Raw genomic sequence first — 11,846 nt, forward strand, 5'->3', positions numbered from 1 at the left:
TACATGTGGTATATAGACTTAGGCTTGCTAGTATTTAGGGCATGTTTGAAACCCACTGAAAAGAAAAGAAAAAGAGAAAAATATTTTTTTGGGGAGAAAAGAAAGAAAATAAAAACTTGAGAGAAAAATTTAATCATAATAATTTTAAAATATTACTATTTTTTTATTTTTTTTCCCGTATATCTAAACAAGAAAAAAAAAACCCTTTGTCTTTCTTACTAGTATTGAAAATTTTCAAATAACTGTGAAAAAGATTACCCCTAAACACATGAGGAAATGTCCCACTCTTATTCATATTTGTTCATTTGCTATTGCTTTGTAAAAAGGGAGAAACTACCCCAACTCATATTGGTATTTCACAAAAAGAACCACAAAGCCTTGTTGGTGTAGTAATTTCTAAAACTGACCTAATTGAACCAAATTCGATTAATCCGGTTGAATTCAATTCTAACAACATTACAAAAGTCAAAAAAAAATTTAAGTGATCCAAACTTGTCATGTGGCTCGCAACCGACCCAGTAAATAACTTAGAATTTATTAAATAAGAGCATAAACTATCAAAGAATATTCTTATTCTCCTCTTTGTGACCATGTAAATGCTAATCTTGTTTTTGCTTTTTCTTTTTTGGCCCCTTCTTCATTTATTTATTAAGTTAACCAAGTTTTAGCCATTTGAGTTTTTTCTTTATAATATTCCCTTGTTGTTATTGATAGGTTATTTTCTTGTTGTTGGTTTGAAATTTTTGTGGCTGAGGACTAAATCTGCAACTTACACATTTTATTCTCAACTATTTAACAATTTAAATTAATTATTGATAATTTTGTGTGATTTCATAATTTTTATTAATTTTTTATTTAATTGATATTTTGTAACTTTGGAGCAGAAAGGGGTGGAGAGGGCAAACTCTCGAAGGTCTTATAGAGATAGGGATATTAGATTCTAAGGCTTCATGCTTGAAAGAGTTAAGAGTTGAGGTGAAGGGGAGGTAGGAAGAAGAAGGAGACAAGATAAGAGAGAAGGGCTTAGAAGAAGAGCTTGTAAGAGAACATGAGCAAGGGCGATTCAAGCTTCCCAAGGAGAGCTCGAGTATGAGCCTCTCCTCTTTATGATGTCTTATTTATAATCAAGGGTATAAACCCTAAATATGATAAAGATAAAGAACTTAAAACACTTAGTAATTATAAGGTATGCCACTCAATCCCTTAATTATAAAATATGTCATTAGTACTTATTCAACACTCCCCCTCAAGCTGGTGCAAACATATCAAATATACCAATTTTTGTGCAAATAGTACCAAGTTATCCTATTGCACTGGCTTTTGCAAAAATATCCACTAGCTGATTTCTGAATGGAATATATTACATAGATATGATTTCAACTTATAGCTTCTCTCAAACAAAATGACAATCAATTTCGATGTGTTTTATCCTTCCCCCTCAAGTTGGCCGCAATATGAATAGCCGCTTGGTTGACACAATGAAGTTGCATGAGATTCGTTATTGGAAAACCAAGATCGGTCATTAGGGACCTAAGCCCCAACAATTCACTTACCGCATATGTTATGACCCTATATTTTGCTTCTACATTGGATCTAGCTACAACACTCTGTTTTTGCTTCTCCAAGTGACCAAGTTACATCCAATAGTGGTGCAATAACCTAAAGTAGATTTTCTATCATTAAGAAAAACCAGCCCAATCTACATCAACAATACATTTATATAATTAACCTTGACCTGAATTTTTCTTTAGATACTGAAGGATTCTTTCTAATGCAAACCAATAAGACCAACAACTTGATACATAAACAAACTAATAACACCTATCAAGTAAGAGATGTCTGATCTTGTGACTATGAGATAAATAATTTTTCCAAACAACCATTGCAATTTTCTAACATCCACATTATCTCTAGATTCGACACATAATTTAATATTTGGTTCAATAGGAGTATTAATTGGCTTACAACCATGCATCCATGTTTCTTTTAGTAAATCGAGCATGTATTTCCTTTGAGACAAAACTATGTCATGCTAGATTGAATAACTTTTATACCAAGAAAATATTTTAACAAACCAAGATCTTTTGTTTGAAACACTTTATTCATCTCATTAACTTGATGAATGCTCACAGAATCACTTTTTGTGATGATAATATCATCTACATAAATAGCCATAAGTATCGTGTCATGTATTATGTTTTTTTGTAAAAATATAATTACCACTTTGACATTGTTTAAAATCAACCTTTACCACAACTTTGGTAAATTTATCAAACCAAGTGTGATGGGATTGTTTCAGCTCATAAATTGCCTTCCTGATGCTGTTAGGAATTAGACGCCCTAATTCCAAACTAACCAAATTAATAATAATAAACGCAAAAGAAGGGAAAAGCAAGTACAAAAACAAACAACAAGATTTATACAGGTTTGCCTTAAGGTGTGACTATGTCCTGTTTTCCATCGTTGCAGTAATCCTCTATGAAGATGAAATAGTTTACAAGAGAAATCGCACACTTATAGGTGTTTCTCTCTAACCTCCAGGGCTGCAACTCGAGATGTTCCTCAGATTAAGATGATCAAACTCTAATACCGACATCTCTCAATTATAAAGAGAAAATTAGAGCAACCGCAATACAAGAGTAAAATTCCCAAACTGGCCTTAATGAAATAACAATCAATATATCATAGATCGGATAGGGGCTCTACCCCTACACCCCCAGGAGGGGGGGCTCCTGCCCCCTTTCCAACCCCCCCAATAGCGTTACTGTGAAGGTCAATCTGCGACCAACTCAGCGTAAGGTGTTAATTAGGTTCCACAACTTAACAGAGGCGACATACTTTCTCCCCCTTATTGCATAACTAGATGACTGAATCATATAGACTTCGAAGGAAAACATTTTTAACATCGAGCAAAAAATTTTGCCATTTAAAATTAGCAACAAGGGATATGAGGACATGTACCGAATTTAACTTAGTCAATGGTAAAAAATTTCCATCATAGTCAATGAATAACCGTACTTTATATCGACAAATTGTTTCATCTAGATTATATTTTAAGATAAATACCCATCTATAGCCCATTTTTGTTTTGGATGGAAATACGAATTGTTGGAAGATGTAAACTACATATAGTGGTATTGATGTAAAAAAAATTTCTTTCTTGTCATTTTTCCATCATTCTTAGAGTAAAGGGGAATGATGTAATTGTAATACTTTTTGCTATTATAAATAGATGTTAAGGGGGAGGATTAGGCACATCACTCACTACCCTAATCTTCCTTCCCACTTTCTCAAACTCTCTCCAACAATTGTCCTTCTCCATCCTTCTCTTTCTCTACCTCTTCTCTCTTCTCTCCTCTTCTCTCTCTTTGATTTCTTCTTTACCTTTACTGTTCGGTGTACATTAATTATCATGAGACCCTAAATCTAACGTGGATAAATTCCAATTTTTATCCTGATACATTTCTTTCATCTCCTCATCCATGGAAGCTTTCCAGCTTGGATAATGAGAAACCTCTTCATAAGTAGTAGGGATACAAGAAGAAGACGAGACTACCAAAAAAGTGGTAGGGATACAAAAAGAAGACAAGGCTTCCAAAAAGGTTATACAACTAGAAGGCAATCTATAAGTAGACAAAAAATGTTCGAGGGGATGAGAGGTAGAGGATCAAGGCCCCTTACAAAGGGCAATAGGTTTAGTGTCATATGGTGGATCAAACACAATGGGAGAAAATGGAGCAAAACTTACCTTACAACCATCAGAGGACTCCATAGGAGAGTGATCAACAATGGGAGAGAGGATCTTAGTAGGTTGTTCATCATATATAGTAGGTTGATTTAGTGGAATAAAAGGTCTTGGCATCCCTGTGAAAGGCTCAAAACTAGGTAGAGAAACAATAAAGTAGAAGGGTTGTTCTTAAAAAAAAAGTGATATATGTTGAAGTAAATATGTTTTTCATAAATAGAGAATAACAAACATATCCTTTTTAGTTTGAGTGTAACCAAGTAGGATACATTAACCAGTTTTAGGACTAAACTTATTTTGGATGTGGGAAGTGTTATGCACAAAAGAAACACATCCCAATTGTTGTGCGAGGAAGAATAATGAAGAACGAAGAAGACAGAGGAATTTACGATGGTTCGGTAGTGTGCCTACGTCTACAGAAGAGACGGCCGAAAAAATCACTCAATTTTAATTAGGGTTACATCATAAGTATTTATACTAAAACCCTAGATGTATTTGCATATAAAATACATAAATACCCCCCAACTTATATGAACCATATACTTCAACAATCTCCACCTTGGTGAATATTCACCACTTAAGAAAATGAAAGCATAACTTAGGACTCCACATGGAACAATAGGTCGGGGCCGTCTTTCATCTAGCAACTGGAGACATTTATCAAGTCCAAGCAATGCTTGAACTTGTCTGTAGTAACAAGTTTTGTCAACATGTTTGTTGCATTCTCAAAAGTGTGAATTTTTTCAAGTAGTAGTTCACCTAATGAAACCAATTCCCTGATCCTGTGAAACCTCACATTTATGTGTTTGGTCCTTGCATGATACACCTGGTTCTTTGCCAAATAAATGACACTCTTGACTGTCACAATGCAACTGAACTCCACCTTGCTGGACACCCAACTCCTTGACAACCCTGTAAGCCACAAAGCCTCCTTGGCAGCCTCAGCTACTGCCATAAACTTTGACTCAGTAGTAGATAGTGAAACTATAGACTGTACCATGGACTTCCAACAAATAGGTCCTCCCACAAGAGTAAATACATAACCTGTGGTAGATCTCCTGTCATCCAAGTCCCCTACATAGTCTGCATCCACATATCCCACAACTGAAAGAATACTCTGTTGTCTGCTGAACATGATGTCATAGTCTATAGTACCCCTCAAGTATCTGAAAATCCACTTGATTGCATCCCAATGCTGTCGACCGGAATTGAAAGAAACTTGCTAACCACACTAACAACTTATGCAAAATCTAGTATCGTACAAACCATAGTATACATCAAACACCTCACTGCACTGGCATATGGGACCTTTGACATGTCATGAACTTCGTCATCTGTCTTTAGGCATTGAGCGGTAGACAATCTAAAATGATTCGTCAAAGGTGTACTTATTGGTTTTGTATTACCCATGTTGAACCTGTCCAACACCTTCTCAACATAGCTATGATGAGATAACCATAATCTCTTGGAAGCTCTGTCCATGCGAATCTCTATCCCAAGAATGTTCTTGGCCGCACCCAAATCCTTCATGTCAAATTCTCTATTCAACAAAGTCTTCAACTTGTTGACCTCACTCATACTCTTTGTAGTAATAAACATATCATCCACATAAAGTAGCAGAAAAATAAAAGAATCATCAACAATGCTTTTCACATAAACACAACATCAACACATGTGGAGGTAATGAAAAGGGAGAAAAAATTGTTAATAATTTGGAGAATGGTGTTTGACCTAGTAAAATACTAGAAGACATTCGACTAAGAAGGAAACATACAATAAGAATTGCATGAGGCCAATAACATTGAGGTACATTCATGGACAACATAATAGTTTGTGTAACCTCAACAAGATGCTTATTCTTTCTTTCAGACACACCATTCGGTTGAGGTTTGTAAACATAAGAGGATCGATGAATGTTGCCCTTTTTGACATAAAGATTGAAACTAGAAAGAGAAATACTCCTTGGAATTATCTAACTACAAAAATTTGAACCTTCTTGTTAAATTAATTTTCAACAATAGCACAAAAGGAGTCAAAGATAGGTAAAACTTTCAATCTATCCATCATTAGATATAGTCAAGTAACTATAGAATAATTATCCACAAAAATTACAAAATACTTAGATTATGAAATATTTGATTCATGAGAGAGTTCCAAACATTGAAATAAACTAAAAAAACAAAGTGGAAGCTACTTTATCTTGCATAAGAAGAAACATAGAGTGGTGATGCTTCCCAAGTTCACAAAACTCACAACTTAACTATGTAATAGATTTAAGTGATGGAACCAACTTTTGTAAATTTGCCAATGATGGATGACTAAGCTGATTATGCCACTGTTTTGCATCTAGATTGGTTGTTGCTACAACCGTAAGAATGGAAGAATACAAGAAGTAGAGGATTCCTCTCTTATGGCTGCCACTGATCACCTATTTTTCTCAATGTCCTAAAACAACAATGAAAGGGAAAAAAATGCAATGAACAATTATGTTTTTTGGTTAATTGACTAATTGACAGGAGACTGAATGGAAACTATGGAACAAATAAAATATTATTGACCGATAGAGAAGAGGATGTATGAGAGGTACCAATACCCTAAACTTTGGTTTGGGACCTGTCTATAATAAATATAAATCGTTGAGTAACACAAGGGGATAAAGATGATAAGTTACCAACTTTACTGGTAAGCTACTCAGAGGCTCTAGAATTAATGATATAAAGAGATGAACAAGAACATGAAACAAAAGAATATGTACTTTTGATAACAACAATATTTATATGTGCACATGAAGGAGCAACCATTAATGTACCTAGTTTTTTTGTAAGAACCACAATCCTCTTCTATGAAAGTCACTTACCCTTTAGAAGGGCATGAAGGGGACTCTTTACCGGTATTTGTGGTTGATGTTGATGGATGATTAACCTTGTAAAAATCTGGCTTCTCATATAAATTCTAACTCTTAACTACACAATTATTGAGGCCACAAAAAGTACAATTTCTATTTTGACCAGATTCGAAGTAGTAATGGAATCACAACCTTTTCCATGGCCTTTACCACCAGATCAACCTACTCTTCCTCTTCCTTGACTATAGTTGCGAGTCCCCCTATGTTGGGAGAATATGACTAGTGTTCTAATTACTCTGATTGAGATGTGGGTTCTTTGTTCGGCATCCTGAACATTGTAGTACAAACATCATAAAAAAAGGTGTTGAAGAAGAGCAAAGTACTTGAGTTTTTGCAACTTGAAGATAGAGCTTTAAGTTGGTTAGGCATATGGCATAAACCAGTGTTTCTCTTTGCGTTTCTGGAGTTGCAATGCCAATAGAACATGGTTGTGTAACTTTTCACTCTTGTAAGAGACCTCAAAATCTAGTAAAGTACTCATAGAGATTGTCACATTGCTTTACCATATACATATCTAGGAATGTATCATAAATCTTCAAAAGACTGCCAAGAGTGGAATATAACTTAAAACAAGTCTCTCAAACATCTTTGGTTGTATCTAAGTGAACAAAATTATTAATAACAGATTCATCCATGCTATTTATCAACCGGTTGATGATTAAAGTATCTTCCTTCAATCTTTTATGATAGGAAGAGTCCTTTTTCAACAGGTTGTTGTGTCTAGTGCCCCCACAAGATCTCTTGTTATAAGAAGCCTTCTGATAGATTAGACTCAACTTTTTGTGAACCTTCAGGCATTAGATTAGCCCAAAAAAAAAAAAGACTTTTTTGTTACTCAAGAGGAAGATGAATAACATAATTGGATAATTGGAGAAACCAACTAGTGGGGAAATCAATTAAATGTATGAAATTTTAGCACTTGCATGAAAGCTCGTGCGCATAAAAACACTATAAATGAGCTATATGATGAAAAAATATAATGGTCGAAGCAAAAAACTTCACTTATCCCTTCTGATTCCCACAAATTTTTTAAGACTTGGAGTATTGTTTAAACACTTGGAATCAAACAACTCCTCATTTAGCCATTTGCTTCAAACCTTAACTTAGGGTTTAATGACTTCGAAATGATAAAACTTCTTCAAATTCTAATAACTTGTAATTAGAATTCAGAGAGGAGTTTTAAAAAATTTTAGGGTAATTTTATGGCATCAATAAAACTTATTTTTGAAGCCAAATAGCCATCAAATAAAAAAAACTCACTTTCCACCCTCTTATAGGTAACAAAAATGATTTTTTTTAGGGATTTTCACATTCCATGCTCTTTTGCATAACTTTATAGCTACTTAACAAAACCCTAGAACCGTTGCTCTAATACCATGTTAGATTCTAGGGTTTCATGTTTGAAAGGCCTAGAGTTGAGGTGGTGAGGTAGGAAGAAGAAGGAGAAACGATAAGAGAAAAGGGCTTAGAAGGAAAGCAAGTAGGGGAACACGAGTAAGGGTGATTCAAGATTTACAATGAGAACTCGATTATGAGCCTCACCTCTTCATGATGTCTTATTTATAATCAAGGGTAGAAACCCTAATACATGAAAAAGAAAAAGTGAAACTTAAAACACTTAGTAATTATAAGTTATGCCGCTCCATCCCTTAACTACAAGATATGTCATTAGTGCTTATTCAACACGGGTTAGAAGGCGGGATGGGGTTGAACATTTAACCCCATCACAAGTTTTTCAGGGGTTGGGTTTGGATTAATTTTAATAAACCCTAAAGGGGTAATTGTAAGAGAGAATTTTTGTTTTGATTTATGATCTCTTGAATGAACGTTAAACAAAAAAGTGAGTGAACAGGTCAAATTGACGTTTAATTACGATGAGGAATGTGTAAGAACAGAGTGGCGTCTAACCCAGACATGGAGACGGCCACCACCGGAAACCAGAAACGTCTCATAACTTGCAGACAGCCACCACCGGCAGCCAGAAAGAAAAGAAGTTATGGTTTTCATTGCAGCCGCTGCTGTTGGACCCAGTGGAAGCATCATTATGTCATTAGGACAAGAAGAAAAAGAGAAAAAAACAACACAAAGACTGGCAAAATTCATCCGATTTCTCATTAATTTATTTTCTCTTCTCTTGGTTTACCATTTTTTTTAACTACAAAGATGCTTCATGGCAATATTCTAAGCCAGTCTCTACTAAACAAATCAAATCTAAAAATAAAATTCAGCTACAAAAAAGACGGCTCCATTACTCGTTAATGTTCTCGATCGATCACCTCTCCAGCTCCTGAAGAAGGGATGGCCTTCTAACAAATCTACCCTGCAACGAAAACATAACATACGACGATTTTAGAAACCAATTCGGTGACAGTAAAGAGAGAAGATCGAAAAGAAATCTTACGTGCCTTCATTCTGGGTCTTCTATCAGCATTCACTTTGCGAACTTGGTACCGGATTTTCTTCGAGAAAAGCCTGCTTCTTCTCTTCTCCCTGTACCTCAACACGCTCGCCTCTCTCACCCCTCCATTCTCTTCTCCTTGTTTCCAATCCGGAGTTAAATCAATCTGCGACAACCTGGCCTGCCAAACATCAAAATTAAGCTCTTTTCAATCAGAAGCTCCCAAGCAACTCCTCTTAGGCCAAAGACAAACGACTTAAAAAGAGAAGATGCAGGAGCAGCTCAGCAGAGTTCCCATCTTCCGTCACTATTAGGAACAGCCAACGGAGGCCTAGAAAAAAGGCACGGAGAACTTTTCTTCTTCTTTGGAGCTTTGCAATATACTTTGTGATTTCTAAAATTTCTATCCAAATCCCTGACACCCCTTTATGGGCCATTTTCATTTCCTCTATTGCGTTACTAGAAAAGGAGATTCACAGACTGACAGACGTTATTCAGGGGGACCAGAGTCCCAACGCTGCCGTCTTCAATGGACCCATCAGAGAGCGTAGTATGGACGCGGGGACCATTAACGCTCAACAGTTCCAATTATGGAATCAGCTCACTATTGCGAGCCGTAAAACTGAGACAAATACGAAGTTTTCCTGTTTTAGAATTTGCTCCATTGGATGTGACGCTGTCCCATGGCAGCAGACCGGCGCCATGGGGATGGAGTGATTTCTCGCTTCCTTGTAACTTATTAAACTGATGCAAGTGCTAAACTAGTTTAAACAATAAAGGGAGGCCGGCTGTGGGAAAATCGGTTTGTTCTTTCGACGGCGAGGTGAAAAAAAGTGAAAATATTTCTTTGTTTTTTGGAGGGAGTTAGAAACGTACAATGGCGTCGGCGGGAGATTCCGGCGAGAAATCTTCGGCGTAGGGGGAGTCTCTGGGGGACCACTCTTTCAAGACTTCCTCGTAGTTCAACTTGAGGCCCAATTTCTGTCTCTGGTTCTCTACGGGGTAACTAGCTTCCTCCGGTGGTCGTGATTGCTCGCTTTCCTTGGATGCCCGTTCGACTTCCTCGATCTTTTTCTTCTTCTTCTTCTTCTCCGCTGGTTTGAACTTGGGACTGATGTTTAAAACCTCCACTGTTGGAGTTCTCCACCATTCTCCGTCGTCGACACGCCTCAAAGCCCTCACGTTCGGCAATCCAAACGCGAAGTCGAACCTCCCGCCGAGACCCAGACGCATTAAATTGGCGTAGTACCCGGCGGATTGAGGCTTTTGGTCATTCGCTTCGTCGTAAGAATCGTTGTCAACGCTCAGATTACCCATGATGCTGTCGATACCCCCTTCAATCTCCTCGTCCAGGATTGATTCAGCGTCGAAATCGTCATCGTACTCGGTACATTGGCTCGGTGAATTCAGCTGACATTCGTTCTCAATTGGACTGCGGCAAGTCTTTTCACAAGAATCGACATGCTTGGGCACAAATCGGGAAGTGGGTTTTTCAGGGATTCCATCGTATAGTAAGAAACCGGCATTATCAAAGGCCGGAAATGTTGGTAGTAATTCAGGTGACTCGACGAAAGAATCATAGGATTTAGTGTGCTTACAGAGCTTTCTTAAATTCTTGGTCGAGAAGATGTTTGGGTAGATTGATGAGAGCAGAGCCGCAGCTTCAGTGTAGGTTTGGTTGGGCCGTTTGCGTGGGGTCCGTGGTTTTCGAGTTGTGATTGTCAGAGGAGAGTTGCTCGATTCAGAGAGGGTAGAAGAAGGAGAAGACTGGGACGAGCGAGAAGAAGTCGATGGGGATTTGACAATGTCGAGGTCGAGGCTGTAGGTTCGCCCCGCGCTAGTAAGACAAGTAGACATTTCGAGTTGACGCAGCAGCACAAACTTGGAAGTAACAGAAATCGACTGACGAATGCGGAGACCTAAATGGAACTCAAGGTCAGATCCTAATTCCCACCCGCAGTCTTTAAATTTCTGTAACGATTGAAGGAAGAAAACAGAGTAACCGATGTCAATGCCTAGAAATGAAGGAGATTGCTCCGGATTCAGAGCAAGAAGAAGAAGAAGGCCTCGACTCTGAATTCAAATACAACACAGAAAATTTCCTCCTATAAAGTGAGTGGATTCTCAGAAAACGCAGATAGAGTAGCGAAAACCCTAGAACCCTGAGCTGCGTAGCTGTAAATCACACACAAAAAAAGGAAAATCAGTAAATGATTAAGATAGTTTCGATTCCAACTTTCTAGGAGAATCCGCCGAAAAAACTAAACCCGAATTCCAGCAATTCTCCACACAGAAAGCTCAACAGAAGAAACGAATAAACAGCTCTCTCCAACTAACCACTGCCCCTCCAGAAAAAAAGCCCATCAAAAGTTCAATTCCAATTCAGAACTCAACCGTACCATAAAAAAGTTAACGAACTACGAAAAACATACAGCATTTAAACCCTAAAACCCTTAACAGTACCCAGAACGTACAGCGACTCAGAAGGATCCACGAAAACTGTCGAAAAACCCGTGGGCAAGCCGAAGCAGAATGACGGAGAGGATGCCAAAATGGGCACGAAATTGAGCGAGCTCCAAACCCAAGTTATAGAAATGGTTCCCTTTGAGAAAACTCACGAGTCCAGAACAGACGAAAAATTCGGGTTAAAATCAGAAGAAATCGCAGAAATCTGTCGACAGGTTCAAGAAATGTCGAACTTCTGAGAAGACAACAGCGGAAACGACAACGTTCGTTTTAACCGTTTCTGCAGTCTGGACCACTGTTTTACCGTGCCCCCCGCTCTTCCCTCTCTCCGT

The 11,846-nt window shown here is 37.5% G+C and overlaps 1 protein-coding gene across 4 annotated transcripts; it reads right to left on the reverse strand.

Moving 5' to 3' along the window:
* Positions 1–8,747: 8,747 nt before the first annotated feature.
* On the reverse strand, positions 8,748–11,671 carry LOC137936590 (protein CHLOROPLAST IMPORT APPARATUS 2-like). Of its 4 annotated transcripts, none has more exons than XM_068781364.1 (3): positions 9,925–11,667; positions 9,052–9,229; positions 8,748–8,970 (listed from the first exon to the last, which is right to left on the reverse strand). In XM_068781364.1, the coding sequence occupies exons 1-3, from the start codon at positions 10,903–10,905 to the stop codon at positions 8,966–8,968; spliced, it is 1,164 nt and encodes a 387-aa protein (XP_068637465.1). In that variant the 5' UTR covers positions 10,906–11,667; the 3' UTR covers positions 8,748–8,965. The 4 variants fall into 4 exon arrangements, with proteins under 4 accessions (XP_068637465.1, XP_068637464.1, XP_068637463.1 ...); XM_068781363.1 differs by having other exon boundaries at positions 9,056–9,214; positions 9,925–11,666; XM_068781362.1 differs by having other exon boundaries at positions 9,056–9,229; positions 9,925–11,663.
* Between the last annotated feature and the right edge of the window lie 175 nt (positions 11,672–11,846).

Source organism: Aristolochia californica, unplaced genomic scaffold (genome assembly GCF_029961685.1).
Source record: "Aristolochia californica isolate CCGP_79_NKW_82.1479 unplaced genomic scaffold, dmAriCali1.0.hap1 SCAF_7, whole genome shotgun sequence".
Classification (NCBI taxonomy): domain Eukaryota; kingdom Viridiplantae; phylum Streptophyta; class Magnoliopsida; order Piperales; family Aristolochiaceae; genus Aristolochia; species Aristolochia californica.

Coding starts and splice junctions, on each gene's coding strand:
- LOC137936590 (XM_068781362.1), bottom strand. CDS start 10,905: ATGTCTACTTGTCTTACTAGCGCGGGGCGAACCTACAGCCTCGACCTC. Junction 9,230..9,924: donor AATCTCCCGCCGACGCCATT/GTACGTTTCTAA, acceptor GATGTTTGGCAG/GCCAGGTTGTCGCAGATTGA. Junction 8,971..9,055: donor ATAGAAGACCCAGAATGAAG/GCACGTAAGATT, acceptor TTTTCGTTGCAG/GGTAGATTTGTTAGAAGGCC.